The 15,319-nt window shown below is 39.9% G+C and overlaps 1 protein-coding gene across 2 annotated transcripts in view; it reads right to left on the reverse strand.

Moving 5' to 3' along the window:
- Positions 1 to 15,319, reverse strand: part of LOC149795825 (beta-1,4-galactosyltransferase 7-like) — a 43,392-nt gene that overhangs the window by 9,315 nt on the left and 18,758 nt on the right. Inside the window, exon 6 of one of the 2 annotated variants that reach the window (XM_089965725.1) lies at positions 2,451 to 2,703. In XM_089965725.1, the coding sequence (XP_089821851.1) occupies positions 2,464 to 2,703 (240 nt within the window). In that variant the 3' untranslated portion in view covers positions 2,451 to 2,463. Of the gene's footprint in view, positions 1 to 222; positions 2,704 to 15,319 lie in introns of those variants that run through there. The other variant, XM_089965724.1, reaches the window with a different exon arrangement.

Consider the following 15,319-nt stretch of genomic DNA (forward strand, 5'->3'; position numbering starts at 1 on the left):
TTTTGCTCTGTGTGTGTGTGTGTGTGTGTGTGTGTGTGTGTGTGTAATTACTGTCATGCAATAGTCTTCAATTCAATATGTTTATCCTTCATCTAATAGTATAAGCTATATTCATCATTCATTCATTGTACGATTTACAACATTTTTATCAAAGCATATGATATATGCACCCTATATATTTTCTTCTGTCAACAGATGAAATGGAACATGAACAATGAAATATAAACCAGTTGCTTTTATAATAAAACAAAAATATCTGACAAGTATGAAAATTATGTTTTTACATTAAACTAACTCTTTTCTTTTTTGAAAAATATTCTAAATTAAATCTGACTGAAATGACATGGTATCAAACGACAACAGACTGTACGTAATGTGGAAGAGATATTTCATTATTTACATTATGTGGAGGGACAAAATTATATTTCACTGCACACACTGAGTTTTGAAGTTGGACGTTTTATGATATTCATTTTTCAATTATCATATATATTGCATTAGGCAGACTATAAAGTCATATGTTACTAAAATTATTATTATTAACAACTACTACAACATTGTATATATGAAACTTCCGATGATAATAATAACTACTGGAGCAGGAAGAGCAAAATAACCTTACAGACATATTTGTTTTTGATTCTCTCAAAATGAACCTAGTTAGGAAACCAGAATGGAGGAGATTGTAACAGCACCAAAATGCTATAGCCACTGAGAGACTGTAACAGAACCAAATGCTATAGCCACTGAGAGACTGTAACATATCCAAATGCTATAGCCACTGAGAGACTGTAACATAGCTAAATGCTACAGCCACTGAGACTGTAACAGAACCAAATGCTATAGCCACTGAGAGACTGTCACATAACCAAATGCTATAGCCACTGAGAGACTGTAACAGAACCAAATGCTATAGCCACTGAGAGACTGTAACAGAACCAAATGCTATAGCCACTGAGAGACTGTAACATAGCCAAATGCTATAGCCACTGAGAGTACAGAAGGAGACTCAGATAATATTGGCAAGGGACAGTGGAATATAGACAGCCACAATGTTGGCATAAACAAGGCTTGGAAGTCTAAATTTCCTTGGCTATTATAATGGACTGAGGAAGATTAAAGACGGGTTACAAGTAGATGTCATACACTATTCCATCTGTAAGAAATCCTACACTGTTCCATCTGTAAGAAATCCTACACTGTTGAATCTGTAAGAAATCCTACACTGTTCCATCTGTAAGAAATCCTACATTATTCCATCTGTAAGAAATCCTACACTGTTCCATCTGTAAGAAATCTTACACTGTTGCATCTTTAAGAAATCATACACTGTTCTATCTGTAAGAAACTGTCACATGGAGCCAATGGAAGGAAAAACTTATCAGAGAGATGATACAGCCAACTTCACTATGATAAAATTACCCAATACAGGTCAGTGTACATTATAACTATGCATTCTCAATGGAACAAAATGACATGGATGACTGATATTAGTAACACAAAGCCAGGAAAAGGCAGTTAATGATGCCCTGAAAGTTTTACATTTCAGACTTTAAAACATTCCAACTATACCAGCTGGGATAGTGACCAGGAGTTGCTGACACTTCTAAGTGCCAAAGTTGAAGATACTTATCACAAATGTTCAGAACAGTCCAACCTATTATTATATAACTGATGAAGTGTCGGATAATCAATCAACGAAACATCTTGCCATATGCACACAATACAAGCCTTCAGAAGAAGGTAACTACATTCCCTGCAGACAAAGATCGCAGCTGACACAGCAGAAATAATCACTGATGAATTGCAGAAAAAACTGAAAGACAAGCAGGAAATGTCTGGATTTCCATGTGATGTGGCTGTCTTTTAAAGAATAAACAATGGACCTGGGTAGTGACTTAAAGACAAGAATGAGGAACATAGAGTGTATCAATGCAAGGACCAAAGATTAGCAATGGCAAACAAGGACTCTTTTGCAGGACTGCCAATAATGAAGAAACTAGTCAGCATCCCAAGAACGCCTATATAAGTTCTACAAGTACAGATGAAGAACACATGAAGTATGAAGGTCATACAAAACAGTTTTAATAAGGCTCATCTTTGCAGTCAAGTACGCTAAACATTAAACATGGTATGGCCATTAGCAGACAGCTGTTAAGTGTTGCAAGGTTGTCATTACCTGGAATCTTACACTGCAGAAGTGATCCTGTTTTGTAACAGATTGCTGAAAAACATGAAAGATCCAAATATAATTTATAAACTTATCCAAATTTTGATGCAAGATAATGCAATATTAACAGATGGTTAAGAATAAAACATTGTTTTTTTCATACTTTTGTAATTTCTGAAAAGACAATGTGCCAGACACAAAAATGCATACTGGTTAAGAAAAAACTTTGAACCCATCAACATACACCTGAACTGCTGACTGATTAAATTTGTAAGCTTACAAAAAGAGTAATTTTAGTCCTTCTTCTTTGGTGGTTCTTTGCCTTGCGGCAGAGGTTTGGGCACCACCATGATGGATTTATTGACCAGGTGGTGATCCTGTGGCTTGAGACACCATGGAGTCTTTTGTATATCACAGTACAGTTTGACATTAATAAATTCAGCTGGAGCACCATCAATAACTAGAGTATTGGCACTGATCATGTCATACTTGGCTGTTTTTAGGCCTGTCTCCCTATCCATCCGACTGGTTTTCTAGAAATAAAACAAAATGTAAATACATATAAAAATTACTTACTTCAGAGGCTTATTTTTATGAAAATGCCAGAACTGTCTCTGTTTGACTAAAATATGACAAATCAATTAAATAGTTGACTCTGACATTTCAGTTTCATCTAGATACTTGATAACGGGAAGTAATCAAATGAAGCTCTTTCACTTGCTCTCATTATTAACTGAGTTGTATCCCATTCTTAATTGACAAATTACTCTGACAAATGATTTCCAGTTTTTAAATAGTCATTGCCCAAGTTCCATAATTTCTGTACATTTATAATTAACTCCTTGTGCTAGATGGAATCAATAATCAGACTGTCTAACAGAAGGAATTATCAACATTGATTAAGAATTAACCATTTAAAACAAAAAATAAAAGATTTGATTAGCTCAATCCCCATCTTTTGCACCTGATTCAAAATGTATTCCATGAGTCAACAGTTGCATATGTGGTCAGCTGCCTCAATGTATCCTTGGGCACAGCACTTGGGTTGCATTTTCTTGGCATGATATAGTCAATAATATGTTGAATGTGCCATAAGAAAACAACACAAACACAAACATGTATTTCCCTTCAGTTATGTGTGTGAACAGAAACTCTTGAAACTGATTTGTTTATCTACCCCCATAATTTAAGTTTTCCATGCACAGTAAATCTGTATAAGTCTCATTACTTTCTGAGTTATGATCAGGGCCACACTTGTGGAACCTATTAGGGACTAACCATTGAATCTTTGGGGCTGAGGGGGACCTGGGAGTTTCTTTCTGACCAATATATTGTTTTCTTTTATCTCAAATTGTTTTTTCAGCTAATATGGCATCAAATTAACCCAAAGCCATCTCCAAGTATTATTGCAGAATTGGAACAAAACATTCAGCTTAATGAATAGAACTCAAGCAAAGGCACCACATTCATGTAACTCCGTGCATTGCCTGCAAACTACTACATTATGATGTACAAAAAATTATAAATGAATTTCAATAGCTTTTACAATAAACCCATATACAGTTGTATTAATGATTACAATGATACCATCCCTGCAAGAAAAGTTACACCTATATCGTATTGTCATCAAAAGCAAGAATGACAGTCACAAATGATATTTATGGACAAATACACAGTAAATACATCCCTCACTAGAAATCCCTCCCTGTAAAATGGCCCTCACTATAAATCCCCCAGTACAATGGTCCCTTACTATAAATCCTCCATTATAAATGTTCCTCACTTTACATCCCCAAGTACAATGGTCCATCCTTGTTATAAATCCTCCAATATAATTGTACCTCACTATGAATTCCCCAATATAATGGTCCCTCACAATAAATACTCCAATATAATGGTGCTGTACTATAAATACCCAGTACAATAGTCCCTTACCATAAATACCCTCAGTATAATGGTTCACAAATATAACTGTCCCTTACTATAAATCTCACAATACAATGGTCCCCTCACTATAAACCCCAGAATATTATGGTCCATCACTATAAATTTCCCATATATAATGCTGCCCCTTTTTATAATCCAGGTATAGTCATAGATCCCATTAAACTGGCCACTTTTTGTTCTACCATTGCTATTTCACTATATTTTGCTCCTTACCTCAAGCAAACCAATTATACTTGTACTGTGATTTGACATCATTAAACACTCATTTTAGTATTTCAATGCACTGTTTAGACAAAGCATTGTGAAATCATTCCTCAATTTAATGCTCCAACACTTATAACATTGGTAATTTTTATGGCTCCGAAAACCAATGTTATAAAGAGGAATACTGTATGTAAAATGCACAAACAAGAAACTGCTGGGGATCATATTGCATGCTACTTATTTGCATAGCCTAGAAAATCTGCATTAAGGGTTCCATGTGTGATCCTTTCATTCTTTATTATTAAACCTTACCAGATGCTCCACTCAATTAAAAGTCAGGTTTAACTGCAAAATGCATAAACCCACATCTGCCATCATGAAATGTGCCAGCATGGGCCGTATCACCCATTTTAGGGTCCTATTCAATGTGTTTCTCCACGTTTTTGACACTGCATAATTCATAAATAAGAAGTCTTTTCCTTACACATAAAATTAGGTTAATAATGTAGCTATCAGGAAACAAAAGCTTGACAGTTTTGTGTTTTTTTGTTGTTTTAGTTCAATTTATAACAGTTATTGGTCACAAATGTTTGCATTGTCCACAACATTTCAGCTTTCATTACATCATTTTTTTTGTTTTCATCAAAGCCAGAAATACCTTGCATGAAACTGTGAGGAACAAAGGCTTGCTGGTGGAGGGAATGGGATGAAATGTACACACTGTGAGTCACTTTAACTTGCCACTGTATTATTTATTTTCATTTTACACTCAGCCATATTCAAGCTTACTGTACTCACTGGTATCAAATATGATTTTTTTTCGCAACGAATAAATTTATAAAGGATTGTGATTCCAAAGATTTCACAAGTGTTGTTGAACACACACTTTCCAGGATTGACAAAGCAAAATATATCTTCATTCATGCATGTTGGCCATTTGTATTGTTAACTTGGAAATTGCTCTGCATTTTCGGTGACATCAGAATATTTATTTTTCCTCTACCAATCAGTACATTTGTATGCTATTTAAAAAACTGCTGTCTTTCCTGTCACATCAGAATTTTTTTTCTCAACTACATATATACATATATACATTCTTGTATATGCTAACTCATTCTGTGCATTTCCTACTAATTTGTTAAGTGCCAACATATGCTCCTGACATGCAAGTAACACACTTTGGTTTGATGGCCCTTTTTGATAAAGAAGCTATATATGATTAATCCATAAGAATTCAGGGACTGAATAATTGCAGTACATATTCAACATGCTAAGCTAATCAGTTTTAGTGTTCACAGCAATTAAATGCTACTTTCATAATTGTTGGTGTATTAAAGAAATGAAATGCATGCATCATTCACCATACAGCTGACAACTATCCCAGAGTCTCTAAAGATGAGAAACAACCTAAATTATTAGCATTCTCTGCCACTAATATGCAAAACATTCATGAAAAACCCACAAAAACATGTTTCACTATAAGACGAATTTGGATATAACATGCTCTTGGCATGGTTACCAAACTGGTACAACCTCTTCACCAATTTCTCTTGAATGATTTCTACATCACTAAAAAGTGTTGTAGTCACTGTAAATAAGTGCTGCATTTGTTAATCTGGCTACATGTTTTAGTATTCTGAAAGAAATAAGATTGTCTTTCCTTAAATGAATACTAATGTTAGAAGTTTCTACTTGTGAATGTGCATTGCAAATACGTCAATTTGAATCACTGGATTGTCATTTTTTAAAGACACTAGCTCTTAATAATACCCTAATAATTTTTAATTTTTAATCTAATTTGCACTGAACCACAAACAGAACAACTAATAATTCTTCTTGGTGTTCGCATCCAATGCACTGTACATATCTGGTATTCACTCCATTACAAACAGTAACTCACAAAAGCTTGCACAGTTAACTAGTAAATACACATGCACCATTCAGTTTGTGTGTATCTGTGTGTGTGTATGTGTATTTTTAACATAGCTTTAAAACAAAATCAGTCATATCGCTATGATGTCTGTAATGTGGCAGTTTATAGTGATATCTAGCACTGGGGCATCATGCCACAGACATGGAGCATCATGTCCCATCCAGTCACATTATCCTGACAACAGGCCAGTCAGTCCTAACCTTAATGCTGAATGACTAGAGAGGCAACTGCTAGTACCATTTTTATAAGTCTTTGGTATGACTCTGCCAAGGTTCAAACCCTCCTGCATTTGAGGCAGGCACTCTGACCACTTATGCCACAGGAGTGGTTTCAATCAAACTGATAAAGAGTTATATGACCTACCTAATTAAGTAAATTCCAATCACCTAAATTACTTCCACAGTGAATGGTTGTTGGAGTTATCAGGTACTGCTTTATGTATCTATAAGGCAAGAATCATCTTCGTATCACACTGATATACCCAATCATAATATACCTTAGGAGAACTACTACCTTGCAAATCCACCCCAAAATTAAAGCTAAAAGTTTTTAGGTAAAAGTTATCTGCCTACCTAGGTGGCAGTTAGATAGCATGATCTCTTCTTGATACTGAGACTGGCACCAAATCCCATGAAATTATGAATTACTACTGGGGAGAAAGGCATGCTCTTGAAATGGATGTAACTGCAGGGAGGCTGGGGGGGGGGGGTGTATGTGTATTATGATGGGTAAGTATTATCAAAGAAACATATTTTACTAGAAACAAAATTGGTTTTCTTCTTCAAAATATGATTAATACCTTGGGACAATAGGTAAGAGGTATAGAGGGAGATACATGACCCTTATCTCAGAGGTCTCCTTAGGTACGTGAGACAGCTTCTAGATAACCCAAATGGAAACAGACTACATGTGTTGGGAAGCAGTTTGGAAGGGGAAACTTTTTCCCTTGGGTGGAAGTCATGAAGCTGCATCTTTGTGAAGCTGTCAAACAACCTGGAAAAGTAACTTTTGTACGATGGCTAAAGGTTCCTACAGATCAAAATTAGTCTTTTTGGAGGAAAGATTTCCATAAAACTGTAAAGGTATACTCAGATCTCCAACTCACAGCATGGATAATTACAATCAGAGAACAGTTTCACTCATACATTAGCCAGCATAAGACATGTCAAACGTAAACCTGGATTGTCCTTGATGACACCACTTTAGTAAAACCCCAGCAAGAACACAAAGGTCTGAGTACTTGTTTCCACTTTTCTGTTTGAGATAAGTCACCACAGTGAAGTTATTGGGCATAATGAGAACTCATGTAGGTTCTCCAGCCACCAATGAAAGGCTTTCAAAACAGCTTCCATTTCGAGGAAATTGATATGTAAATAATGATCTTTTGAGGGGCCACACCCCTATGGCATTCCAAAACGGTAGGAGTCTTGCTTTCCCTATCCGATGTGTTCACATCCAAAGCAATCATGGCTATAGTGATCATAATTATTGGAGGATGTGCTTGCAGAGGTGTCATCAATGCGAGTCAAAAGTGGTTCTCCCTGCCCTCGAGATACAACCTCCTATTGTTGCAAACTGTGAGAGTTGATCGAAAGGTCAAAAGTTGGACCAAATAATCATTGTTATGGAATCCCAATAAAGTGACCAAGGACTATGATGCCTGATGCTGCATTGAGCAAAACTTGACCAGAGAAGGAAGTCTCTACAGGTGGACTGTTCCATATTGGCATGGAACATATCATTGCATGAATTCAATTCTCATTCTTGGGGGAAACATATTCTTTTTACCTGAATATTGATACCAGACCTAGTAGACTGAATCTTGAATGGGTATGAAGTCAGATATGTCCTTGTTGACAAGGAGAATGAGACTGAAGAGAGGGTAAGACGTGAAATCACATCCTGCCACAAAATATAGCTTGTCTGCTGCTTTGTAGCTTGTTGCAGGCAAATCACATAACTTCTGGAAGCCGTTTGAGCAGGGACATGAAATTATGCCTTTTTGTAAGTCCACATTGAGTGTGTAGTCTCTGCAATCGATGGTATTTGAACCCATTTTTGTAATTTTATCATGAACCCAAGTGTGTAACAGTGCTGACTGAATGCACTTAGGATGATAACAAAGTCATAAGATCTGCATTGTGGTTGAAAGAACTCTAACCAAAGGCTTAGTAGATGCAGTGAATGTGATACATAGTTCCAAACAAACTACTATCATGTACTCATGTCAGCATGGTAAATCGTCACCATTCAGTAACGAAAAATTGGAGCTTCCTCCATACTGGGATTGGTGATAAGGAGGGTAGGGTAGACATGTAAGTATGTCATTTGAGATTCTTGCAGAATGCTGGTGAAAATTATCAACCTCCCTTTGACTCTTCCACTCAATTTGTAAGAACTGGTTTTGGACAGTTGCAATTCAGTAGGACTGCTTCTCAGTTGCATGGACTCTAGCAGCATCCCTGCAACATCTTCTTGGTTGTCTTGCAAATCCCTCCACTGTAGCTGAGACTGTGAGGGATTGTGTCTTGTTGTGAATTCTGAGAACCTGAACACTAACGAGAATAGAAGAACATGGCTGCGAGCCCATGATGGTCTTTAAGGTGGAGATAGAGGGCACTGCATCTCATTCAACCTGTTGTAAGTTTATAGCTGCTATTACTGTATGGCCATGGTCACAGTATGTTGTGCTTCTATGTTATTAAGCAGACCAGAAGTATCTTAAGTACTATGCAGGTAAGACTAATCCATGAGGGTGCCTATATCAACTGGTGAGTCAGGGATTGTCACCCATTGCATGTGAAGACTGGAACTGGCGGACTGTGCAGAGGAACCACCAGCTGGTCAACGGGCAGAAAGGCGGACCCAGCAAAGCGATGTGGAACACTAAGAGCAAGGCAAGACACATAGAACGCCTTGGTCATCCACTGCATCCAGTCTCCATTCCAGCCATCTTAACTACATCTTGCAACTGGACAAAGTGGAGCCTGAACAAGAGAGTGAGGCTGACGCAGCACAACTCTTCCTCACTTTAATCCAACTCATGCGCAAGTCATTTATGTCATCACCCATACCCAAGTCCTGCGGCGATGGGTGAGCTGCGACGCGGCAGGTGTGGATGCACTGGCAGCCGTAGTAGCGGGCCTGCACACAGGCGGCTCAGGCCATATGGTCGTCTTCCACTGATCTGAAGTAGAAGTGGATTTCGGCAGCCATCTGAGCGACTAAGCAGACCTCTTCAGGATAGCGCTGCTTACCTCCATAGCCTGAGGATGGGGCTCGAAAAGGTGCCCTAAAAAAAGCCTGCTTCATCTACCCCAACCAGCTTACCGTGGCTGGAGGTGGTTACACCTTTTTCTGGAGGCTGACAGACCAAAGAGAAGAACTGCCCCGATTGCAAGAGAACTTGCTCACTACAAGATAGAGATAGCAGCCCTAAGTGAAACTCGCTTGGCTGATGAGGGCCAACTGACTTAAGTTGGAGATGGTTACACCTTTTTCTGGAGTGGACATGGCACCCATGAACGTCAGGAGTCTGGAGCTGGATTCGCTGTCAAGTCGAGTTTGGTGAATAAGCTCTCCATCTTACCAAAGGGAATTAATGACCTGCTTATAATGCTGAAGCTACCCTTACATGGAAAAAAGCAAGCCACACTCCTTAGTGCTTATCCACCAACTATGACCTACTTGGAGGAAGCCAAAGACAAGTTCTACCAGGATCTGGAAACTCTGATTGCTTCGGTACCAAAGTAAGACAAGCTGATCATTCTTGGTGATTTTAACGCCAGAGCTGGTGCGGACCACATCTCGTGGAAGAGAGTTATTGGTAGACATGGAATTGGCAACTGCAACAGTAATGAACATCTACTCTTGAGAATGTGCACAACATTTGATCTCCTGTTCACAAACACCATCTTCCATCTGCCTAACTGCAATAAAACAACTTGGATGCACCCACAGTCTAAGAATTGGCATCAGATCGACTACATCTTAGTTCATAGGAATGACAGGCAGGATGTCCATGTGACCAAGGCCATGTGTGGTGCTGACTGCTGGACAGACCACAGGCTACTGATCTCCAAGATGAATCTAAAAATTAAACCTCCCAGATACCCACAGGGAATTAAAGTCCCTAAACGACTCAACGTCTCCAGGCTGAAAGTCTGCAACAATGAGCAAGCTCTGTCTGAAGCTTTGACAAGCCAGCTAGAAAGCACAGACTCTGATACCAACGACGTAGTGAAATGCTGGAAGGCCTTCAAACATCTGTTGTACTCCACTGCATCTGAAGCACTTGGCGTCACTGCGCGAAAGCACCAAGACTGGTTTGACGAGAACTGTGAAGAAATACAGTCCCTGCTAGAGGAGAAGCATCATCTCCATCATGCATACAACATCGACCCCAAGTCCACTGCAAAGAAAGATGCCTTCAGCAGAGTCCACCAAGCTGTGCAGAAAAAACTACGCGAGATGCAGGTCACATGGCTGAGCTGAAAGGCTGATGATATCCAGTCCTTTGCCGACATACACGACATGAAGAATTTCTATAGTGCTCTTCGTGATGTTTATAGCCCAGTAACAGCAGGCACAGCCCCACACTTGAGCTCCAATGGCAGCACTCTCATAACTGAGAAGAAGATACTGGATCGCTGGGCAGAACACTTTGACGGTATCCTCAACAGACCCTCTTCCATCAACAATGAAGCAATCAACCGTCTGCCACAGGTGGAGATCAACGATAGGTTTGGCTGACCCTCCAACAGTGCTGGAAACTCATAAGGCCATTGAGCTCCTATCTAGTGGAAAAGCTCCAGGAGCAGCCTCCATCCCAGCTGAGATCTACAAGTCTGGTGGGCCTAAGTTAGTGGGAAGACTAACAGAGATGTTCTGTGACATGTGGAAGATGAAACGCATACCCCAGGAATTCAAAGATGCATCCATCGTCCACCTTTACAAACGCAAAGGCAATCCTGTGACAACCATAGAGGAATCTCTCTACTCTGCATCGCTGGCAAGGTCCTCGCCAGGGTACTGCTGAACAGACTCACAGAACACCTTGATCATGGCCTACTGCCAGAAAGCCAGTGTGGCTTCAGAAAGGAGAGAGGCACCATCGACATGATCTTTGCTGCCAGGCAGTTGCAAGAAAAATGTCTTGAACAAAATGTCCAGCTATACACCACCTCTGTGGACCTGACTAAGGCATTCGACACTGTCAGCCGGGAAGACCTTTGGAAGATCATGGCCAAATTTGGATGTCCAGAAGTCTTCATTGAAATGGTGAGACAGTTTCATGATAGCATGCTTGCCAGAGTCCAAGACCAGGGTAACTATTCCAAACCCTTTGCAGTTACAAATGGTGTGAAACAAGGATGTGTCTTAGCCCCCACTCTCTTCAGCCTCATGTTCTCCGCAATGTTGATGGATCCTTTAAAGGACAGCGATGTTGGTGTAGGTCTCAGATACCATCTGGATGGGAAGTTGTTCAACCTGAGGAAGCTCCAAGCCAAAAGCAAAGTCCAAGTTGAGAACATTCGCGACCTGCTGTTTGCAGATGACTGTGCCCTCAACTCCAGCACGGAGGCAGGCATGCAACAGAGCATGGACCTTTTTTCCACAGCGTGCTCCAACTTCGGACTCAGCATCTCAGCAAGACCGAGGCTCTGCATCAGCCAGCTCCTGGAAAAGATTACATGGAACCATCCATCACTGTCAATGGCCATAAGCTCAAAAATTTAGACAGGTTCACATACCTCGGCAGCACCCTCTCACAAGCAGTCCACATAGACGATGAGGTCAACACTAGGATTGCCAAAGCCAGCATAGCATTTGGTAGACTCCGCTCAAATGTCTGGGACAGGAGAGGCATCAAGCTTGCCACCAAACTCAAAGTCTACGCAGCAGTTGTTCTCCCCACCCTCCTCTATGCTTGTGAGACATGGACTGTGTATAGCTGCCATGTTAAAAAACTGAACCACTTCCATATGAGCTCCCTGAGGAAACTGCTGAAAATCAGATGGCAGGACAAGCTACCACACACAGAGGTGCTCACTATGGCCGGCATGACAAGCATCCACACCATGCTGTGCAAGGCACAACTCCGATGGGCTGGACATGTTGTCCGCATGCCAGTAGAACGCCTACCTAAGAAGGTCTTTTATGGAGAGCTACAACATGGCAAAAGATCTCACCGTGGTCAAAAAAAAGAGATACAAGGACACCCTCAAGGCTTCGCTGAAGAACCTAGGCATTGATCCTGATACCTGGGAGAGTGTAGCTGCTAACCGATCTGCTTGGCACAGTCAACACTTGTGCGGAAGCCTTTGAGCAGAAAAGACTGGTGGACGCAGCTGAAAAACGTGATCTGCGCAAATCCAGGAACATCAGTTCTGCAACTCCCGGCCAGCAACCTGCACATCCATGTCCCCATTGCAACAGACTTTTCCGGGCCCAGATCGAACTGATCAGCCATCTCCAGACCCACCCCCAGTGAATCGATGACATTAAATGGTCCTCATTGACACCAATGGATGAACATCATACAAATCCAGCCACCCAACTGAAGTTGATGCTACCATCCAAGGTGTAGAGAGGTTTATTTCTGACGTGAAATCATGGATGATATGTAACAAGCTGCAGACGAACAATGATAAAACTGAGGCCATTCTGATCACAACACAAAGACTTTCTCATTCACATCCTTTACCTCAAACAATAAATATCAGCAACACCAACATTAAATTCACACAATCAGTACAAAACCTAGGTGTTACTCTGAACAGTACTCTCACATTGCACCAACATGTCATGAACATATGCAAGGCTGCATATCTTGAGCTGAGACGCATCAGCTCAATTCGCAAATATCTTTCAGTTGATGCCAATAAAACACTTGTGTGTTCATTAGTACTTTGAAGACTGGACTATTGTAATTCAATTCTGTCTGGTTCATCTCAATATCTGCTCCAGAAACTTAAAAAAGTTCAAAACACAGCTGCTCAGATCATACTTAGAGTACCATGATCAGAGCACACTTATCCGCTGCTCTATACCCTACACTGGCTATCCATTCAATCCAGAATCAAACACAAAATTTGTTCTCTGTGCTACATTTCACTGCTGGACTCTAGTCCAACATACCTATCCGACGTCACCCATGTGTACACACCAGCAAGTTACTTACACTCCTCTTCTGACAATCGTACACTCATTATTCCCACTATGGAAACAAAGTCATATGGACAGCTTTCTTTTGCATACCAGGGCCCAACAACGTGGAATGAATTGCCCACTGAACTCAGACACAAAGACACAGTGATCACATTCAAGAGGGCTCTCAAAACTCACTTATTTTGGCTGCAAGAACAAACTTAATGACCTAATAATGTTTCCTACCTTAACTCTTTACCTTCTGCTAACGCATATATGCGACCATAAAAATAGCCTTGTAACCCCAGAGACACATAGACAAGCTGCTAATAATACTCTCTCTGTCCCGGCTGACTCATACATGCGTTTCCGGCCAAGGGTTGGGAAACCCCAGATACGCATACATATGTTTTATGTTAAAGCTTTGTATTGGATGAAATTACAATCATCCATTCATTTTTAAAATATTTAGCAAATGAAATTAGTCTTTATATAAAATGATGAACGTATTCCATTAGTAGTTTTACAGCATATAAGTGGGAAATTCTACTGAAAACGAGGTCAATAGTGAATGTAAAACAGAATGGCAACATTCATGTATTCCGACGACGATTCTGATGCTAGTTTTGACAGATTTGAAAGTGATGATATTGCAAATGACATTGATTTTAATCAGATTCAAGATGAAGGATCGGACATTAGTATAAGTCCGGTTTCAACAGCTGACATTTCAGATTTATCTGAATCCGAGGATGAAACGCACGACAATTAAATCTGGTCGGAACAATTGAGACCGGTAAAAGTGGACGAAATTACAGAAGTTTCAGGGACAACTATTACTTTAGAAAAAATGCAAGGGAAATAGATTTCTTTTTACGTTTTTTTCCAGAAGAAATATTCCAGTTACCAGTAGATAAAACAAACAGGTACACTGGAAAACAAATTGAAGAGAAGCCTGATCCCAAGTGGTCACCTACTTTGGTAGCAGAAATGAAGGCATTTCTTGGAAAACATGTCGTTTTAGTATTATGCAAATTCCTGAATACAAGATCACTTGGAACACAGGTAACTTTTATGGAGTACCAGGTATTCCAGATGTAATGACAAGAGAACGATTTGAAAAGGTGTCAAAATATTTTCATGTTAACGACGTGGCTAACAAGCCTCCACAGAGACAACCTGGGCATGACAAGTTGTTTCATATTAGACCAGTTCTAAAAACTGTCCTTACAAGGTGCCTTGAAAATTATAACCCACCCAAGGATCAAGCTGTTAATGAGGGTATGAAAGTGTTTAAAGGCAGATTATCTTTTAGACAGTACATGCCAGCAAAGCCTACCAAATCTGGTATAAAAGTATGGGAGAGGGCCAAATCAGCAAATGGCTATCTTCACAAGTTTCAGATATATTGTGGACGTGAAGGTCGAGGCACTGAACATGGCCTAGGATCCCGAGTTGCGACAAACTTGACAAGAAGACTTGTTGGCAAGAACCACCATGCTTACATGGATAATTATTTTTCAAGTCCGGCCCTTTTCGAATCTTTGCTAACTGACAAAATATACTGCTGTGGAACCATATGTGCAAATAGAAGAGATATTCCTGAAGCGATAAAAAAATCCCAGAAGCCATTCTAGAGGCCAGTTCAGAACAATGCAGAAGGGAACATTGACAATAACTTCATGGAAAGACCGAAAATTTGTCCATTTTCTTTATAACAACATCAGCCCTGGAGAAGAAACTGTAGTTCAGCGATGGCAGAGAGATGGTGTTCACCAGCAGATAACAGCACCTGGTGTGGCCACATTGTACTCCAAGAAGAAAATGGGTGTTGACTTGGCTGAACAGATCAGAATGCAATATGGTACATGCAGAAAAGCAAAGAAATGGTGGAAGTATCTGTTCAGGTTTTTATT

The sequence above is a fragment of the Sinohyriopsis cumingii genome, chromosome 7 (genome assembly GCF_028554795.1).
Source record: "Sinohyriopsis cumingii isolate HCF-2022 chromosome 7, ASM2855479v2, whole genome shotgun sequence".
In the NCBI taxonomy this organism is placed as follows: Eukaryota; Metazoa; Mollusca; class Bivalvia; order Unionida; family Unionidae; genus Sinohyriopsis; species Sinohyriopsis cumingii.